The 21079-nt window shown below is 35.5% G+C and overlaps 1 protein-coding gene across 7 annotated transcripts; it reads left to right on the forward strand.

The window, feature by feature from the left end:
• The first annotated feature begins 8067 nt into the window (after nucleotides 1–8067).
• Nucleotides 8068–17283, forward strand: LOC111387431. Of its 7 annotated transcripts, XM_023011987.1 has the most exons (10): nucleotides 8068–8148; nucleotides 8269–8282; nucleotides 8556–8748; nucleotides 8996–9316; nucleotides 9424–9676; nucleotides 10441–10587; nucleotides 10696–10820; nucleotides 11742–11961; nucleotides 14707–14960; nucleotides 16824–17283. In XM_023011987.1, the coding sequence occupies exons 3-10, from the start codon at nucleotides 8642–8644 to the stop codon at nucleotides 16990–16992; spliced, it is 1596 nt and encodes a 531-aa protein (XP_022867755.1). In that variant the 5' UTR covers nucleotides 8068–8148; nucleotides 8269–8282; nucleotides 8556–8641; the 3' UTR covers nucleotides 16993–17283. The 7 variants fall into 7 exon arrangements, with proteins under 7 accessions (XP_022867755.1, XP_022867757.1, XP_022867759.1 ...); XM_023011989.1 differs by having other exon boundaries at nucleotides 8068–8282; nucleotides 9454–9676; XM_023011991.1 differs by having other exon boundaries at nucleotides 8068–8282; nucleotides 9454–9676; nucleotides 11757–11961.
• Nucleotides 17284–21079: the final 3796 nt, after the last annotated feature.

The raw sequence follows: 21079 nt of genomic DNA on the forward strand, positions 1-21079 counted from the left end.
CCCAGGCTGAACGACTTGGCTATGATTTTTTTATTATAAAACTTAGCCATTCTTTGTTTTTGAACTTGCAATCTATCTAGGACGTCCAACTTTAATTCGTCCAACCCTAATAAATTTTGAACTAGTGATTCGGTATACTCATCATCATTTAACTTATGTTGCAAGCACACTCTAATCGATTGCACGTTGATTTCCATAGGCAAAACAGCCCCCTGTCCATAAGTAAGTTGGAAATGAGTAATTTTGGTACTCGACCGAGGTGATGTTCTATAAGCCCACAAGGCCTTATTCACACATTCGTGCCAATTTCTGGCATTGACATTTTCATCTATCATCTTTCTGATGATATTTTTTAGAATCTTATTAGAAGATTCTACTTGTCCGTTGGATTGAGCGTAATATGGTGTGGAGTTTACTAATTTAACCCCAAACTCGCTCAAGAATTTGTTCACTTGATCCCCATTTAAAGATGTTCCATGATCTACCATCAAAATTTATGGAATTCCAAACCTATAAATGATATGATCACGGATAAATTCTATGACATTCTTTTAGCTGATCTCCTTTAAAAGTATCTCTTCTACCCACTTTCTTTCAAAGGTACCGCCTCTACCCACTTGGTGAAATAGTCGGTTGCAACTATAACAAAAGTATGTTGCTTGGACGATGGGGGATAAATCTTCCCTATCAAGTCTATCGCTCAACCCTTGAACGGCCAATGTTTAATAATAGGTGTCATCTCTCGTGCTGGCGCCCTTTGTATTGGACCATGATTTTGGCGTGCTAAACAACTCTTTGCATACTGAACGCATAATTCTCCCATCTTTGGCCTAAAATATCCACTCCTAATAATTAACCATCTCATCCTTTGGCCAGCTTGATGAGCTCCACATATCCCTTCGTGCACCTCAGCCATGATCGTCTTGGCTTCTTGCAAACTTACACACTTTAGTAATACACCATCAGAGCGTTTCTTAAACAACTCTTCATCTATTAGTGTATAATTCAGCAAACACAGCTTCATTTTCCTACTAATCCCTCAATTAGGTTCTTTAAGGAACCTTTTAATCTCTGTTTTCCAATCCATTGCCTCCATCTTGTATACAGTGAAGTTCAATCATTCTCGCCCTTCTTTGGGTCACGGGCAATATGGTTCCATACTCACAAGTAGACTTCCAATTCAAAACCTTTGAGTACCCTGAGCCCATTTGGGCCAACTCATTTGCCACGTCGTTATATATCCTATTAACGCATTGAAATTCTACTTGGTCGAATTCTTCTAACAATTCTTGGGCGATCTCATATTGACTTATAATGGAATCATTTTGGCATTTAAAATCACCAATCAATTGGTGAATTACCAATTGAGAATCGCCCCTAACGATCACATTTTTTACTCCCATATCTATCATTAGTTCTAGGCCTACGATTAAGGCTTCATATTCGGCCTGATTGTTGGTGCACATTCTGTCTAAAGTGAACGCGAACTTGTAGCAAATCTCTAAAGGATTAATCAATGTTATTCCTACTCCTGCACCTTTAGAGGTTTTTGACCCATCGAAATACAACACCCAAGGTTTTAGCTCGAACGAATTGATTTCTAGTTCGATTTTTTCAGGCATGTCAAGGCATGGATGATCGGCTAGAAAGTTAGCCAAAGCCTGATTTTTGACTGCCTTTTGAGGTATATATTGTATCTCGAATTCTGATAAAATTAATGTCTGAAGGCCTACCCTTTGGTGTAAAATAGGGCGAGATAACATATATTTAACTAAATTTACTTTAGAAATTAAATAAACGGTTACGGGCCGTAAATAAGCCCTTAATTTTGTACATGTGAAATACAATGCAAGACATAATTTTTCGATAGCAGAGTAATTATGTTCACATTTTGTTAACCGCCTATTTAAATAGTAAATTGCCCTTTCTTCACCAAATTGGTCTTCCTGCGCGACCATTCTAGCTATTGATTCTTTTTCAGCCGATACGTACACTTTCATTGGTCGTCCTTGGATTGGTGACACCAACACTGGTGGACTTGATAAATATGTCTTCAGATTTTCAAAAGCCTTTTGATGTTCTTCTTTCCAGACGAATTCGTCTTGATTTTTCAGTTTTAAGAGCGGCGAAAAGACTTTAGTTCGCCCTACACAGTTAGAAATAAAGTGTCTTAAAAAGTTTACTTGACCTAAAAACCTTTGCAATTCTTTTTTGTTGTTAGGTGGTTTGACCTCTAAAATGGCCTTCGCTTTATTTTTATCAAGTGCAATCCATCTTTTGTATACCAAGAAACCAAGAAAGTTCCCTACATTAACACCAAATGCACATTTCAAGGGATTCAATTTTAGCTTATATTGCTTCATTCGCTCAAACGAACATCTTAACTGTTCGAAATGGTCCTCTTCTTTAATGGATTTGACTACTATATCATCTACATACATTTCAACAAACTTGCCTATCATATCATGAAAGATTAAATTCATTGTCCTTTGGTAAGTTGCTCCTGCATTTTTTAGGCCGAAAGGCATGACCACCCATTCAAAACATCCTAGAGACCCAGGGCATCTACATGCACTTTTGTGTATGTCTTCTTGAACTATATAAATTTGATTGTATCCTGAATACTCATCCATGAAAGAATACACGACGTGTCCGGCAGTTGAGTCTAGTAAAGAATCCACCGTGGGCATTGGATACTCATCTTTGGGTGTAGCTGTGTTTAAATTCCTAAAGTCTATGCACACCTTTAGTTTACCATTCTTTTTTAGTACTGGCACGATATTGGACAATCATTCGACATACCTGGCTGTTCTAATAAAGCATACTTTCAATAATCGCTCTATCTCTTTTTTAATCTCAGGGAGTACATTAGGAACAAAACGTCTAGGAAGCTGCCTATGAGGTTTAAAATTAGGCTTAGTTGGTAACCTATGTTCAACCAAGTCTTTATCTAAACCAGGCATTTGTTCATATTTCCAAGCAAAACAATCTTTATACTCCTTTAGCAAAGCGATTAATTTATCACTAACCTCTTCTATGATCGGCCTGTACCACCTCTGCTTCACCCTTATTGTTCCAAAAGACCAGGCATTGATGGAGTGATGAGGGTATGCAGCGACTTCCGTGTATCCAATCTCTTCCTAGTAACATATTGTAACTAGTAGGACCATCTATTACAAAGAAGACTGTGGTCCTAGTAGTTGTCCCTATAGTTATGTCTAATGGCATAATTCCCTTAGCTGAAGTTGCTCCTTCATTGAAACTCGTAAGGATGACTTCTGTTGGAATCATATCACCCTCTGTCTTTGCAAATTTTCTCATCATCCTAGATAGAATAGTGTTTATAGCTGCTCCATTGTCGACAAGCACTTTTGCCACAGGGATGCCGTTAACTAGAGCTTTAACGTACAATGGCCTCAAGTGTTTAGTCAACTTCATGGCTGACCGTTTAAAAATAACCTTTTCGGCAGCCTCTATTTCTACTTTCTGCTTGTCCTCTGTTGAGTTATCCTTTTGTGATAAGTCAATATGCAGCATATCGCACTGAGCCTCTGTCTCCTGAATTCCCCTTTTACTATTTTTTGATGCTTCCTCTTCAGTTACCCAACCTGTGGGATGAGGCATTATTCTTGGAGGCGATCCATACTTTTCAGAACGAGGCACTCTCTTCTTCTTTTCGGGCGTCCCGTACAACATGTAAAAATCAAAAGGACGCCCAGATGGTTCTCCCAGTAAGTCTACTTCACCAACTCCCTCTCGATGTAGTTGCTTCAACTAGTATTGTGCGATACTTCTCTTCTTTTCCTTTCTGCTTCCAGATTGATTTCTTCTTCAATGTCTGTCATACCATCGCCTTCCTCACCATTGTAGGCCTTTCTAGAAGTCTGGCCTTCTTCATATTCCAGCACGCATGCTTCTCCTTCGTTACCCTCTATTTCTTCTTCTTCTTCTTTCTCTTTATTATTGAACTCATTGGCCAGTAAATAATTATTAGCCACAACAGGAGGTAACGTACCGAACTGAATAGTAAGGAGCTGATCTGGATCTTCTTCATCCTTTCTGTCTCACTCAAACTTCAATCTCCCAGAAGAAGTTTCTGGCAGCTCTTTCATTGATTCATCTGTACCTGTCTCTTCACTATCTTTGAGAATATTTTGATTGGCTACCTTGAGTAGTTTAGGCGCTTTAGGATATGACACTCCCTGTTGCTGCCTCATCATTCGTCCATAGTTTCGTTGGAAACACCTTTGTTGGGTTCTAGTCATCTCGTCGAAGGGCATTGCCCTTCCTACATTATACTGGAACGAATGCCATACATTTGGCTGGCGAGGTTGTAGCCTGAATGTTCTCCTATTATCTACTGGCTTGAACTGCCCCTCAAAAGGAGGTCTCTTGTAGAACGATGTACCTCGCCCTCTACCAGGTTGAGCGTTTGGGAGGAGAGTAGGGCGATGGGGATGCTGCCATGTCCCTGGTTTCTCCGTATTCCCACTCACTTATTTTTTACATCTTGTACACAAGATATCTTCATCCTTCTTTGGCTCCTTTCCTTTAATATGCTCAAAGACACTGGGATGTGGTCTAAGGTCTTCTTCTCCATCATCTATAACCAATTTGAATTTTGGCAACTTATTTTTAAAACCAAACGTCACCATATTCACTCCAAGTGGCTGTGGAAAAGGATTTTCATCCACCGCCATCTTCTTCTTATCATCGAACGTAATTCGTCCTGATTCAATGGCATCCTGTAACACATTGCGAAAAACCAAACAATTGTTAGTCAAATGTGGCCATGCATTATGCCACTTGCAATATTTTTTACCCTTAATTTGTTCAGGGTTTGGCAATTTATGCTTATCGCTCAACTTTATCTGCTTATCCTTATATAATTTATCAAATATAAGGTCAGCTTTGGTTACATCGAACGAGAACGTTCTAACTTTTATGTTTTCATCTTTTATAGGCTCATCTTTGCCCGATGGTCTAGGCTTAGCCATTATGGGACAAGTATACGTGTCTCCTTTGACTAATTCGGCCAAACACATTTCGATCTGATCGTATGACTCGTCATTGATGGTATGAACATCAAAATTTGGGTCTCTATAATAAGTCCCCTCGCTAGAATTTTTCATCTGCTCTTTTTCTTTTATCAATCGTTCATACCTAATCACGTTTGCACTTAATTGAAAAAGGTTAGGAAATTCTTTGTCTTGGAATTTCTTTTTTAAATCAAAGCTCAAACAACCCCGAGCGATTTTGACAAATTTTTTTTCGGGCAGAGGTACAAAACACTTGCTTCTTGCTGTCTTGAACCTTTGGAGAAAACTTTCTGCCCATTCGTTTGGCATTTGACGTAGATTCGCCAAATCAGCTAAAGTAACTTCAGACTCAGTTTTATAAAATTGAGCGTAGAATAATTGTTCCAATTGTTGCCATGTTTGAACAGAGTTCGCTGGCAAGTTGATGAACCAGGAGAAAGCTACTCCTATTAATGAATTAGGGAAAAGCCTCATTTTATGGTAATCAGTTATATCATCACTTTGCAATGTGAATCGCCCTATGTGTTCTAGAGTAGACACCTCCCCCAAATCGGTAAACAGTGAGAATTCTGGCACTTTATACCCTCTAGGCCATGGATATGTTTGGTCTACCCAATCAGGATATGACTTTGTGTAAATCGGCCTAATGACAGGACGCACCCCAAAAGCCATCTGATCCGGTACGATTTCCATAATCTGATTCCTCAACATGACGTTGGGGTCATATGGAATTCCTACAGGTTGGTTAACCGGTTGATTTGCATGAGGCCTGATATTTGGTCCTTGATTGGCAACAAAGTTACCATGATTTGGGCCGTTACCATTAGCCTGAACATCTATTCCCCCATTAACACGTGGGGTATTCTGTCCATTGTCTAGGACATTATCTCTTACATTTGGATTACCCCCCAAGTTAGGCATACCACTACCATTGTTCTGATTTGGCACTGCACCACCCCCTTGGTTTGAAGTAGAGGGACCAAAAAGTGGTTCTATCCCTTGATTCGAATTTAGGACTAAGGGATTATGTCCCACAATTGTCCTAATTTGAAAGTGGTTTGCAAGAGGCAGAACCGGTTGACATATTTGGCCTACTAACTTATTTATTATTTCGTTCAAAGTGTTTAGTTGTTTGGCCATGTTGTCATAATGTGCATTCCCATTTTGGGTAAATCTATCCATATTATGAATATTTCGAAGATTTACCTGTTCAACGACATCTTGTGTGAGTTCTCCAAGTAGTGCACGCATAGTTCGAGGACTCAACTCTGTCATTGGTTCGTAACGACTGTTACTGCTCTGATTCTGTCCATTTGTTCGTGGAGAGGCATGCTGCTCCTCATATTGTTCGATCACAGACTGGACTCCTCCCTAACTTGCTGCTTTCTTATCGGATCTCTGAGGCATATTGTTTCACCTTTTGTATTTTCAACACCAAACACCACGGTCCCACTGGGCGTGCCAAATTGTTTCGCGCGGGTTCGTCGCTAACAATTAAAAAGGGATCAGACGATTGTGTAAGGGACAAACCTCTTGAGACAAAGTCCCAAAAAGGGGCGTTCTTTATTGGCGATGACGTTACAATCGGAAAGTAAAAACAGAATGCCTCCAAGGGGCGCAATCACACGAGTTACTGAAAGAAGTGTTTAAATCTAAACTAAAAAATTTAAAGTTACATGTTCTCTATTCGAGAGTTTTTTATTCGGGGTCCTTTTGCTCTATGTCTTTTCTTCCTTTTATACTCCTTGGATGATCTCTTTGTCATCAACCGCCTAAAAATTGTTTGATCGTTCTATAACTGCCCACTTTCCTCGTAATGGCCAACTTGTCATGGAACTGCATTTTCTAACTGCTGCCATTACTCTTTGTCGTTCAACCGTCTTCAATTGAATTTCTTGAATCGTGGAACGTGATAGGGCTGCTTAATAACTGCTTTGATAACTGCGCTTCTTGATAACCATAACACTTCATGTTTGCTAAGACCTTCGGCGACTCGAAGGTTTGGGCGAGAATATAGTAGCAACTCTGGGCGACTGCATGACACTCCATTCGCTCAGATCCTGGGCGACTTGCAAGTTTGGGCGATGGTGTTACCGCGTTCATGGGCCTTCATCCTGAATTGTCTGATTGGGCTTCGTTCTTTGGACTATCTGATTTGAGGATCCTCCAATTGAGTTTCATTCCTTCGGCCGTTCGATTTAGGCTGAATTTTTATGTGTCAACAGTTACATTTTGTAGAGCATCCTAGATATCATGTGATAGTCCTCTTAATTTAGTACATTGCGATGTTTTCACGTCTTTATATTAATACTAAGTTATTTTATGGAGTTATATAATTTCATTTACATTTATATACCGATTTCATCTTTTTAACCATATATAAATTTGAAACTATTATACAGTTCATTATTTATTCTCAATTATTTCTTCAATTTCAACTTCTCCTGTATAAATTATTGATCATATAATATTAATTCTAAAAGTACAAACAAGATTAGTGGCTTGTTTGGTTCAGATTAAAATTTGATTTTAATCTAAGTCCAAGTCAAACAATCAATATTAACAACATTTTTCATGGATCTCATAACTTTTCAATCACACATTTCAAAAATTTCTATCACAATTTACTAAAAAAATTTAATTTTAATCCATACTAAACACCTTCTAGAGATGTCAAAACGTAACCACTCGAATGCAAATTAGAAAAACAAAATGGGAAATGTGGATATTCGGCCCTTGTTAGGGTTTCATTAAAATATTGAGGAAAAATATATTTTAGAATAGTATTTTTCGAAGACTGTGAGTTTGACAAAGAAGAAAAAAATTTAAATTTATGTAAAATATTATTTGTTAAAAAATATGTGATTCAAAAAAATACAAAATAGAAAAAAATGTACTTGAGTCAAATGCGTGCCAACAAAATTTCCAGTCGAACCCACGAGGAAGGGCCCAGTGGGCCCAATTTGCATCCCTAAACATGATAAATATGGGTTTATTTCCATTGAAACTCATTCAATTTGTTGCCCTTCCCTCCTATCTTTGGTTCTTTTTAACCTATTCACCCGAGAGAGAAGTTAGAAAGCGACTACCAATCCATTTGAAGAATCAGGTTCGCACACATCCAATCCTCATTCTCACCATAGCTTTGCAATGTATCATAACTATTTTTGTCATTAATGGAACTCTAAATTTCATCTGATATCATCTACCTCCACTGCATCTCTTCTAGGGTTTCATTTCTTGGTAAGCTCATTCACCAGCTATATCCAGTTATTCTTTTTTGAATTTTCTTCATTGTACCAGTAGAAATTTCCAAACTAACATTATTGGAATTATTGGAAGTATCTTGTTGTTTCATAATGATGTAACATTCTATCTCTGGATTTAAAAGGAGAGAAAAGTGTTGGGACTATTTGTTATAAATTGGATCAGTTACCTCGTGATTAGCACTGTTTGGTTTAGATTATTTTTTCCTTTTTAAATTTCAGATTCAAGTGCTTAGTAGTGATTTTACAGGTGATGATTTGGGAACTGAGGCTTTAGCAATTTACAAGATGTATGTAAGCCGTAGACTGAGCTTACATGATTAAGAAATATTGACAATGGCCGAGTATCTGGCTTTATTGTCCCCTGTCAAGCTGCATTCTCGTGGAAACATTCTGGATGGACGATCCTTTGTGCCTAAAACTTTTCATGTCTCCTCACCAAGGTTTCATTTCATTTTCTCACTCCAATACCCATGATTATAATAAGACATGGGTCGTTTTTCTATAGAACCTGTTTAATCATTATAGTGAACTCAATTTTTATTATTCCACTACCTTAGTATTTAATGAGATTTATATATTGAGCCTTTGAATTGTGTCATAAACATTGTGGTTGGCTAGTGATTCTCTAGAAATAGGCATCGTACTATTTCTAGATAAATTTTATCAGTGTCATTTTTCCCCTTTCAGTAAGCGCTACGTCAAAAATTGCAAAGTTTACCAGTTTTCGGCACAGCATGCTTGCAAGCTCATAGCTTCTCACTTGAGAATACCAAATGTAATGCCCCAACAGAAGACTTTTATGAGGTGTCGGTGCATGAGTGCCCTGGTGAATGCTGCTGTTCCAGTTACTTCTGACTGGATTCCTGTAATGGACCAAGTCTTTCTTTTAGTGAGCATAACCCTGACATATATGGCTGGTGTAATACCTGCTGAGAAGTTCCCTTATAGTACTCAAACAAGAATCTCAGAAGATAATGAGGTTCCTGAAAACTCTTCCTTTTCTGGTAGGTAAGAAAGGACCAGGTTAAAAGCTTGTTTTTGTTTGAAAAATATCAAGTGTACATTATGATATATCTGATCTCTCATATCAAAACCTTTATGATTTTATTTTTTAGGAGTATGAGATATTATTCCTTTAATTGCAGCGCCACAGCGAATGATAAGGAGGTATATTTGGAGTTTGCCTGGGATATTGTGAAAGGCAAGATCATGGATTCCCTATGTTTTATACAAAATGAGGTAAATGTAGGCGATAGGGTTGCTGAACTTGAAGAAGGTCATATGAAAAAGCCTTCAAGTTTGTGTGCTGTCACTGAGGGTCCCAGGATGAGGTTGCTGTGGGCTTCGTTTCAGTGGCTCAAGGACGAGGCAGGCACTGTCTTTCTTGTTTCTTTGAAATTTATGTTCATTACCCTTTGTATTGTTAGGGAGTGGAAAGCATTTTTTTTTCCCTATAATTTTTATTGATTCAAATTCATGACCAATTCTGAAGGAATTGAGTCTAACCACTTCTCTACAAATTAATGTCGAGAGAAAAGGAAGACATTCAAAAGGTGTCTGTTGGGATACTGGATGGTTATATTTGAAAAACACAAGCTTCAAATTACTTCATGTTTGGGAGTTGTTTATAATCGGTTTAAATAATAAATTGAATGAGCGATGGTGGATAAAAAGTCGTTTGACAAATTATAAAAAGTTTATAACATTAGCCAAACATGGACTTAAACTGCTGACATTTAATTTAGCACTCCTTGTATTCCCCTAGGAAGGTGGTATATGTACTTGTGGACTAGTAATAGCCAGGTAATTTCTGTTTAAATTAGTTGTTAGTTCATGGTAATTCATCCAATGTCACTATGAACATGTTCGATTTGATCATGTTTTATTTTTACTTGTTATATTCTGTACAAAACAGAATTTGTCTAGCAGTAATGATCTGGATGCTAAAGACTGTTTGTGACACGGGAAAAGGTTAAGGGAGGGATTACGTGAATTTTTTTCCCCCTCTATTTGATATGGATGAAAGAAATGACATAGACTATGTGTGAACTTACCCACATTTATGTGTTTCTTATGCTGTTGAATTGTTCTTCACCCAATTCCTTAAAGTGGATTCACAAACTATTCTACAGGTGGTAAATATATCTGGCAACTATAATACAATGCACTCGAATGATTTCTTGGCGGTCGTTAATGAAATTTTTCGGAAATGCTGTCAGCCGCTATGCATTGCATGGATGGAAGAGGAGCTTTGCCTTGTTACTGGCAAACCTGACATGGTATATGGACTATATGACAAATAGTAACATTACTTCTGCTACTAGTTCATTGAATAGAAGAAAAGATTTAGCCGTTTCTATCATAATCGCTTTTCTCCTGTCTATTAGGCACTTCTTTCTTCTGTGGTCAATAAGTTAAATGGACGTGACATTATTTTGCGAAATATAAGAAAATCAGGCAAGGAGGATCTATATGCAGAATTGATATTTGCTCTTAGATTCGGTTCTGTCAGGTAAAGGAGCTATTTTGCTCCTCTTGGAAATTTTTATTTTGGATTAGTGCATGCACGCTTCAAGATGTTTTTCTTTTCTTTTCCTTAGCCTCTGTTTGTCTAACATTATTCAGTGAAAATGAGTTTTGGAATAGTGAATTTAGAAAATGTGTAGTTAAAAAGTAAAAAAAGAAAAAGAAAAAAGTGGTTTACGTGCAAAATATTTTATTGGGAGAACGAACGTATGGTTGAAAATGGGTTTGAGAAAAAAGAATTTTGAAGTAATGATAGACAAACAGGGACTTAATATGGTTTACCATTCATATATGCATCATTTATATTTTCGCTCGAAGGCTTTAAGACGTGTTAATTTTTCTTCATCCTTCCATCATTTAAACATTCATATTACATTTCTTCAAATGGATAAATAGTAAATGACATGTGTCAAGATAAAGGTGCAATGGAGATATTTAAAAGTACACAAGCAGAAGTAGGATTGCTGCGCTGCAATGTCGATTACATACATTATGAATATTCCAGTACCACGTGCGAAAATTATCTTAAAGGCTGTATGATTTCCTGAAGCTTTATTTCATTGAATTTTCCATGTATCTCCAGTAATATGGACTGAGATACTTCTGCTTTACGAGTCCATTTCTATCTACTCTATGGGAGATCATTATTATTATTATATATATATTTTTTTTGTTCATGATGTTTTTTGATTGGATGTTAAACTTTAATCGTGTGCATTACTTATACATTACAACTATTTCTTGGGGTAAAAAAGCTTTGAATTAAATTCGTACAAAGTAGAAGGATTTATACTGGGCTGTATGCTGGATCTGATAAACTCAATTCTGCTGAATGCGTAGCAATAAAGTAAATTTAAACATGCTAAACATTGGACTATGATCCAGTAAGATCCTTAACTTACTGCAGTGTGTGTCTTAACAGCCCAAATGCGTACTACAATCGTACCCTGTTTACCCAGCATGGAGTAGCCATTTTAGAAGATTTGGTGATTACGTTAGCAGATGGTATTGCAAGCATGTATTTGGAACTTATATCTGTTGACAGTAGCCTTTCAAATGAAATGAACAGCCTTGGTTTGAGTTTGTGCAGATTGTCCACCAGAGCACTTCAAAGATTGCGAAATGAGGTATAAATTTTGCTTTTCTCATTTCTTTTCTGGCTATGAGGTTCAGTTTTTACTGAGCAGCATGTTCTTGCTTCTAAGAATTTAAGTGAAATACTTGCACAAGCAAATGTGTACAAGCTACTGTTTTAGTTGTCTTGTTTGTGCATGCTGTTTCTTATATCTCTGTCCAAATCTTTATTTGCTCTGAATATGATGCTAGAATTATTTTCATCCTGATAAAGGACCGACATTTAACGCTAAACATCAAAATTCAAATGTTGCACTTTATTTTTGAAGATCAACAGCTGTTTTATTTGCGACTTAATTTCCAAGAAGAGGCTTGTGAATGCTTCATTCTCATTTTTCGTCAAGTTATATTAGTTATTTTACTCCTTTCAGTGGTAACTGGTGAGTTGGTGACTCTTCCATCAGTGAGAAATTTAAAGGAAAATATATTTGCAATTATACATGCAACTATATTTCTTGTATTGCTACACTGTGAAATTACTACATTAACTCTGCAAATACTGACCTTGTTTTTGACTAGTGCAGGATTTTATTGGTAATTCGAGTTTCAGTTTTATCCAATATGAATGAAAAGATGGACGACTAAATAAATAATATTTCTTAGTTATTAAAGATGTATTTTATGTGGCAGCAAAATTGTGATGTCTCAAATTATGTTTGACTTGAACTCCTACTAAAAGAGAATCTTAGCCAAGGTTGTCAGTATCATAATTTTGGATCATATAGGTCTCAGGGATCAGGACCATTGGATGGAATTGAGGATTGCAAGACTCTATTAAATTTAAATTATTCAAAATATTAAGACAGATAAAATATCAAATATTTTTAAAAAATAATTATTTTAATATATTAAGATATGGATTATTAAGTGTTGAACCAGAAATCAAATTCAAAACTATACTTCCAGTTAGTTTATTATCAGAATCAAAAACTTCAACCGCAATTTTTATGACAAATTTAGACACCAATCATCATGAATATTTGCACAAATTATTCACAACCATAAATAAATGAAAAGTCGTAACATTATGAGCTCAGAAACCAAGCCTATTTCTACAACTAATTTTCAGCAAGCTAGAAAAAAAAAAAAACACTGAATACATGATATTCCCATAGATGATAGACTGAAAGATACCAGATTTCGTAATAGGGATTCTAATTGTTGCCATTTTGGTTTACTTTGTTTTCACTAATGTTTTGATTTGTTCTTTAGTTCAAAATGAAGCTCAATCTAAGTATCCAATAACCAGACTACTTAATCCATTAAAGAATAATGCAAAAATTCTTATAATGATTAAAAAATAGAGGATTTGAAGGATCATTAGAACAGGTAGGATTGTTAAAATCCAGTAACAGAATTTTAAGATTCTACCATTTTAAGATCCTACAACAGGATTGGATTGTATTATCAAGAATCATTGGATCATAAGATCTGGATAGGTAGTTTAAAAACAATGACCTCACTGTGTAGTCTGCTATGGATTATAGTCAGTGAAATCGCAAAACAGGTTTCATTGTTCGCCCAAAAATAGTTGGTGTACAATGATGCTATCTTAGGTTAATTTATCTTTTTGTTGCTGATGACTGAGGCAAAAGTTGGTCCATCTTGGAATTACTGCATTCTTAAATACCATCGCAGATGGGGGTGTGAACACACTCGTTAATATTATTATTTTTTATTTGGGAGTAAAATGCTGCATGTTCACCTTGTTTTAACAAGAGAGTGCAATTTGATTGAGTAATTATCAACCACGTACTATGGGCAGAACAATCGCTCGAGGTGGATCTCAATACCTTGGTTTATGGACATGGAGTAGTCTGACATTATGAGTTTCATGCATAAGGTGGAATAAAAGTTTATTATTTGAAATTCGATTGGTTTTAAAGTAGGTACAAACCCGACCTATTTTTCTTGCACATCCTCTGAGGCAGGTGACCAAAATGTAGACAAGATGGTTGCTTTTCTTTGAAACCTCGTGCAGCAAATGAAAGTGATATTCTATTGTCGTGAGTAATTGTTCAACAGATCTAGATCAAAATTGGAAGTTTCTGTTTTGCATATAAAGATAGAAGTTTTTCCCAGTTTGATGCATAGTTCTTTTCAGTACCAAACTTAACAGGTTAATCCTGGAGCTGTCTACCTCCCAAATTAAATCTGGCAGTTGAATATTACTATTATGAATATCCAAAAGTACCTAAACAAGAAGTATTTTTCCAAAAATAAAACTATCTGAACTTTTTTATTGGAATTACCTCGACCCACTCAGTGGTCAAATATGAGAAACACAGGGATGTGGAGGTCTGTGATAGGATAAATGCAAGACCTTACGTAGCCATAAAACAGTACAGAATGAATTTTGTTTTAACATAATTTTGAATAGTTTAGTATCTCCCAAAACAAACATATTAAATAAATTCAAGAAGTGGTAATATTGGCTCGTGCTTGAAGAATTTTCTTTACAAAGGTTGATGTAACATAATAAGACTGTACGAGGGATCATATTAACTGCATGTCTAGGAAAGAGAGAAGGATTAGAAAGAACATAACAGAATGACAAATTTAATAAATTTTGAAAGTTGGTGTGGTAAGCGACCTCAAATCCGGACTGGGATTTGGATTTAGTTGAAATATGCAGAGTGGGTAATATAATGAATATTAACCTCAGTATTACTATGGACATGCTGATAATTTTAAGCATCATGAAAAGGGGTTTCTTTTTCTTTTTTTTTTGGTTACAGGTGGCATTACACCAATGGTTGCATCAGAATATGGAGGCAGTTGTATCTATGTACGAAGACCACTTTGACCTTCGCACCCTTCACATCCAACCCATTGAGAAATCCAGTAGGACCGCGGATGAAAATGCTAATTGGTGGAAACAGCTTTGTTTGAGGAGATCTGGATCTGTATCATCTTCATTGCGTTTTGCTGTGATCAGCCATATTTCATTACCTGTTAAACGGACCATGGAATTACGGGACTTGACTGGGTGGTATGTTATACTCCTGAATTGCATTCATATTATGGAATGAGAATGGATCTCTGGTTATCATGTAATATTAGCTTGTTACTGCTCTTTCTTCATAAGATACCATTTCATTTTAAATTTAATTTTCTAGTTATCCATTGCCATTACAGAGACTAGGGTGTTATTTTTTTTATTTTTTTTTTTTCCATATTTTGCAGTTGAACATGCCTTCGTGTCTAGGATAGGAATGAGTTAGGTCTTTCCTGCTAACTCCAGAAAATTTTGTAAAACATCGGAAGACAAGTCTATATTTTGCAGTAGTATGTTTTTGGTTTCAGCATCAAAATGAAAGATAAAAACTGGTATCGATGAGCAAAGCTTCCATCGTAAAATTTTATAATTGGCTCTAGGGTAAATATGAGGTTCATAATGTGTAGTACATTACTTCTTTCCTTTGTATTCCACTGATCTTACTATTGCCAAGAAGAAATGGACGGGCAAAGATTACAGGTGCATCAATATCACATTCTTCATATGTGGTAGAATCAATTATGATATTCTGATATATTATAATTAATTTTTGGAGTGTCACCAGTTTCTATATAACCTTGATATTCTTCCATAATCATAGATTATGTAATATTTGTAGATTCCTTTCTTTGTTGTATAATATTTCATATGCGTAGTTCTAATAGTCATGTATATAAGACGGTACTAATTAATAATACACAACATAACACATATAGTTTCTCTTCTTTCTTGCTAGTACAAGATGCGGTCAGGTACTGTTTTGCTTTATAACTACCCTTTAGAAAATTACTTCAATTAGTTTCCAATCCCATTTTACTTTTTTTCGTTTATCTCATTAGTCAATTATGAATTTGTGTAAGAACACTTCCAAAGGTAAAAAGAAGAAAAATGTTCGAAGTCTTCTCATTTCCTGAAAGAGTGACACCACATTTTTTTTTGCACCACTTTTTAATTTCTTTAAAGGCCTTCATTCTTTGCTTATTGTTGCACTGTCCTCACCTTTTGTTTTGGTGCTTTCTTATCCTGAATCTTGCAATAATTATCACATGTAGTCTCTGACTACGGTTTATGTCCAAACATTGTGTCAGCGTGCTTTGAAATGAGGTACAAATTTCCTGTTGCACTTTTGTGTTTTCCCCCCCTTCTTATTTACAAATATGAGAGGCAAGATAAGTCTTTTTATGCCCTCCTAAGGAAATCTGGAACAAAAACCGTCATTAGATATAAGTTTGCGAAGTATTTGATGAAATTTTTGAGATACAAATATGATAATGAGCAAAGATTGGAGACCTTTGATGCAATTAAATATTGGTGCAATAATAAAAAGCTGTGATGACTATATAACCACTCTTCCTAAAAATCTAATCCAAGTTAAAACCAAGTCATCTTAACTAATAAATTATATGATCACATGTATATGCAAGGGCGAGGGAAATTTTAATGATATAAAATATAATTCACTGGGTCAGATGCTGGTTGACCAAAAACCTTGCAGCCTGGACTTTGGCCTGCTGCTTTTGAACCTGCAACCTGCCTTTGTAGTCTGTACCCATTTGTTAAGCCAAAACCATCCCAAATGGAGCGTCCCGTACAATCAATTGATGGAATATGAAAATCAAGATTTATCCTAGGGTTCTGTTGGCTGACTGTTTCTGTGGTCTGAGATTACAACACTTCTGGTAGAGTTTTCTTGTTTCTGCTTCTGCATTCTCTAAGTTCATACTGTTATTGTGTAAAATCTGAAAATGATGTGTTTTTTATATAAAATTTTAAATTACAGTCTGCACACTCTCTAATGGTGGTGTGAATCCCAAGTTGTGGTGTTTGTCAACTTAATTCCAACTTCTTGTGTTGCAGGAGGTACTACTTCAGCCTATTTCTTGAACTGACTGATATCACAATGCCAATTATAAGGACGGTTATCGCTAAAGTCAGTGATGCTATCTCTTTCTTCCTAGTTTGCTTAATAGGACGGTCCTTGGGACTCATCTATTCTGGAATAAGGCAGTCCTTAAGATGGAAATAAAGGTCTAACGATGCTTATGAATTTGTTGGCTGAGGTTCTATCAGTTCTTTTTTATGATTTTATTTTGGAAATAATATGGATGAAGTAGTATATCTTGTATGATAGTCAAGCTAGAGACTTGATTTTTTAGCATGGAAGTGTGAGCATCCTTATATCATTAAAATTTCTTGTAAGATGCATTTTGAGATAGTGAGCGGCTAGAAGATATTTGTTATGTTCAAAACTATAAGCCATTATTTAGTTTTGCGTGGTATCTTTCACTTTCTTGAGATCCTGTCGTCTGTGAGCTCATATACTCATTATTTTCCTACCTTCAGATTTGAGTATTCTTCCAATGCAGTTATATGCTAAGAAATACATTGTTATTCTGTGCGTAACCAGAGTATTGATATGCGTATCTACTGCATCGGAGCCATGGAAGTTTTTCTCACGTTACTGTTGTTATTCCTCGTATGCTTATCCATTCCTCATGGAGAACTTAGACCATTTCTTGCAAACCTAATCTGGAAAGGGCTTCTGTCACTTGGTGCTTGCCTAGTTTTGAGTAGTGTTTTGGTCTTGATAAGAGCATCTTTAAACATTATATTATATCATTTGGAGAGTATATATAAATTTGGAGAGTTAAAATTTTAAAGTACTCCAATAAACTCTTTACATTTAACACTTGTATTACTACTTCCAAAAAATATTTATTATTTTTCTATATCTTTTATTTTAGCTATCTTTTTTCTAAATTATTTTATTATTTTCGTACATTGAAAATTGAAACACTTTTATTGCATTTAAATATAGAGAGTAGGTTTGACGCTTTAAAACTCACTCTTTAAATTAATTTAAATAGTCTCTTGGGATATGATTTTAAGAGTCGATTTTTTAAAATAGAGAATATTTCATGTTTGAAGAGCCTCTTGGAGATGCTCTAACTTCTTTAGTGATTCGAAATCGTTCATTGTTTGATGAAATGAGTACAATCTACTGCTTGGGTTTCGGATTGAGTTTGAGTAAATTGGCAAGTCAGTTGGTTTTGCTCCGGGTTTTGTCTCACCGAGATCGATAAAGTCAATCTAGTATGAGTTGATTATCTTTTATTAACGTCTATACAGCTTTAAAATTTAAATTTCTTGTGTCTCTAAAGCACAAAATAGAATTCTCGGACTTAAACGAATAGCATGGAGGAAGCTAGGACATGGATTTTCATAAATTAAAATTAATTTCCCAAATTTCTGTAAAAAATTGCAATTAAGGCTCAATTTCTTTCCCAACAAGCGATGACTCTTGTTACTTTATAACTAGCATGAGGAGAAACTAAGGGTACACATTAAATTCTCTATACCTATTATAGAAGTAGCAAGCTTATAAGTTTCATGACTTCTAATATTTCCTTCTTTTTCATCTCATTTGTAAGTCAGATATGGTCAGGAAAGGTTTGGACCGAAGGAGAAGGATAATAATCAGTGGACAAAGATTATGGTCATGCCAAGAGCAAGGTGTATTTGGGTGGTTCACTGTAAAAATGATTATTGAGGGTTTAATGAGTTAAGTAGCTTTGTAGTGTATCTTGGTATCTATCTAGGTTTTGTGTATCATCAGGTGTTTCTAGGATCTTAGTAGACGATTTATGCTATAGGTCCACAAGACATAGGAAACGGGGGTTCCGTAGGTATCACTGTCAAAAATGTCTTTAATCTCGATACTTCTACAGTGATATTATTAGACAAAGTAAACATCTGTAATAAACATGCTTGTGAGTCTTAAGGCCTCTATGGTTGCGTCTTTGGTTTGGGGAGTAAAGACGTGTCAAGTGGGCAGGGACGGATCTAGGGACAGGCTGGGCTATGCTAGAGCCCGTCCCTCCAACCCAAATGCTAATTAAAAAGAAAGATTTTAAGTAAAAATAAAAAATTCATGTGTGATTTTTTTTCCTTTGTTGTGTCAGCCTGTCCCGAATATTTTCCTGAATCGGCCACTGCAAGTGGGAATACATCTATGGTTGCCTCTACATGCGACCTTCGTTTCAATGACACCTAAAGTGTTAGTGGATATGGAAAATGTTAAAAATATCTCTAGTAGCTTCATAAGAAAGCACACCGATCATTTTATGACTTTTTTTTTCTATGATCATCAATATTTTTCTGCATTATCGAAAGCTGAAGTTCGTGTAGTATACAAGATATTGATGACATTCCAAAACTCTTTTAGCCGCTACACAAAGTTGAAGTTTGTGTATCTCAAACAAGTGTGAAAAGAATATGTAAAAGACACCAATATGGGTTAATTGTCAAGTCTTATGCCATCAAGCTATTTGCGATACCAAAAACTTCTTTTCTACGAAATTATCTTCTAAAGTCAATAATTATTAAAGAAAACGAATTGCATTTTTGTTAAGAAAGATAAGAGAATAAAAGATACTGAATCGATAATTTTAGAATAAAAAAGATTTTATCGACTGCATGCATTGCCATCAAAATTGTTGTTATCCAAAAAAGTCATTTTAAATAAAATAGCTATTGGATTTTCTCTTTGGTTGAGCTGGCGAAAATGATTTATCAAAATGATACATTGATTTTTGTCCATCTATATTCATCGATGTTTACCAAACTTAGATATGCTTTTTGCATGTTATGATCTAATTATTTGTCGTTCCAGAGTACAATGATGTTTACCATACAATGCAAATTTACATGTGTATGATGTATGCATGGTTATAACACTATTACGGCCGAATTGCGCCTTGTCTTCTATTTTTATTGCGACTACAAAATGTTTTCCTTAGAAATAACTTTTTCACATATCCTCATTTTTACATTTTGGCCCAAGCTTGTTCATAGTACAAGATTATGATCACAGGAGCAAGAAAATGTAGTAGCAAACTACTATTAACGATTACCATATAAATGTTAGTAAATTTAAGTCCCAATGCTGACCTCAATTTGTTGACATTTGGGGACAAAATGGAATGGAAGTCTATGATTTTTGGAGCTTACCTAAAAAAATAAGACCACGAAGATAGCATTGGTCGAGGCTGTCTTGTCTAGACAAGTTGAAAATCTCTTACTAACATTTTGGTGGTTAACAATCATATTTTCAATGATTTCTTTAAAGTTGGATTAATTGACTTTTGAAGCAATTTGTTATGGAAATAGGGAAACAAGCACATGGTTCATGAGGGTTGGTATTTTGTGTAGGCAAAATAAGAGACTTGTGGGTTTGGTTTGATGTCATATTGCTTGATACGATTCTTTTATTTTTTATTTATTTTTTACTTTTTTTTTCTTTATTAGGTAGCCCATTGACCAGCCAACAAGTATTTTGGTTATTTAATGAAAAGTTTAAACTAGTATACAAATCTTGACCCACTTTTCCATGCTTTTTGAAAGTGAAGACTTTTGCAGGTTTGGACTTCAATATTTTGTCTATTTTCCATAATATATCTCAATTTGATTGCTATCTATGGTAGCAAAAGGGCCATTATGAATTAGTTAGCAAATGACATGTCTATATAATGGATTTTCCTTGGTGTATCATAATAGTTTTCTCCATCTTATTACATTCGGCATATGATTAAGACAATTATGACTAGATCCTATATATAACGTGTAACTTATTTTACATTGTCCATCTTGTCTGCGTCTTTGTACGGGTAAGTTTTCTATTATTGCATCTTTATCTAGAGGTTAGGTTAAGTCTATTCCTAGGTCTATTTTCATTATAAAACATGTCACTTCGTTTTGTAAATAAAATAAAATAAAAAATGCATGAAGTAAGATTAGTCCGAAAAAAATCATTTATGGCATGAAAAAATGTTTATTGCCATAAAGTAAATTCGACCTGCACGATTGCATGTGACAAAAAAAAATGTAAGTATATTTATGATAATCGTGCACGTATCAAGATTTAGATAGCAAAGTATGTTTAACTAAATGAAGGTCGATCGCAAATATAAAGAAGGTGTACCATTGGATATAGCAAAAGAATGAGGGTGTGGGGACCCATGAAATGCTTCAAATGACCCTATGGCGGAGACAAGACATCCTTTGCGACTTCCTTTCACAACCGTAACAGAGTCATCACTCTGATCTGTTATACA

Source organism: Olea europaea, unplaced genomic scaffold (assembly GCF_002742605.1).
Source record: "Olea europaea var. sylvestris unplaced genomic scaffold, O_europaea_v1 scaffold4028, whole genome shotgun sequence".
Lineage (NCBI taxonomy): Eukaryota > Viridiplantae > Streptophyta > Magnoliopsida > Lamiales > Oleaceae > Olea > Olea europaea.

What these genes read in the sequence shown, in the direction of transcription:
- LOC111387431 (XM_023011987.1), top strand. Translation starts at nt 8,642, where the DNA reads ATGGCCGAGTATCTGGCTTTATTGTCCCCTGTCAAGCTGCATTCTCGT. An exon ending in AACTCTTCCTTTTCTGGTAG is followed by an intron (nt 9,317 to 9,423) that starts GTAAGAAAGGAC and finishes TTTATTTTTTAG; the next exon opens with GAGTATGAGATATTATTCCT. An exon ending in TTCAGTGGCTCAAGGACGAG is followed by an intron (nt 9,677 to 10,440) that starts GCAGGCACTGTC and finishes ACTATTCTACAG; the next exon opens with GTGGTAAATATATCTGGCAA.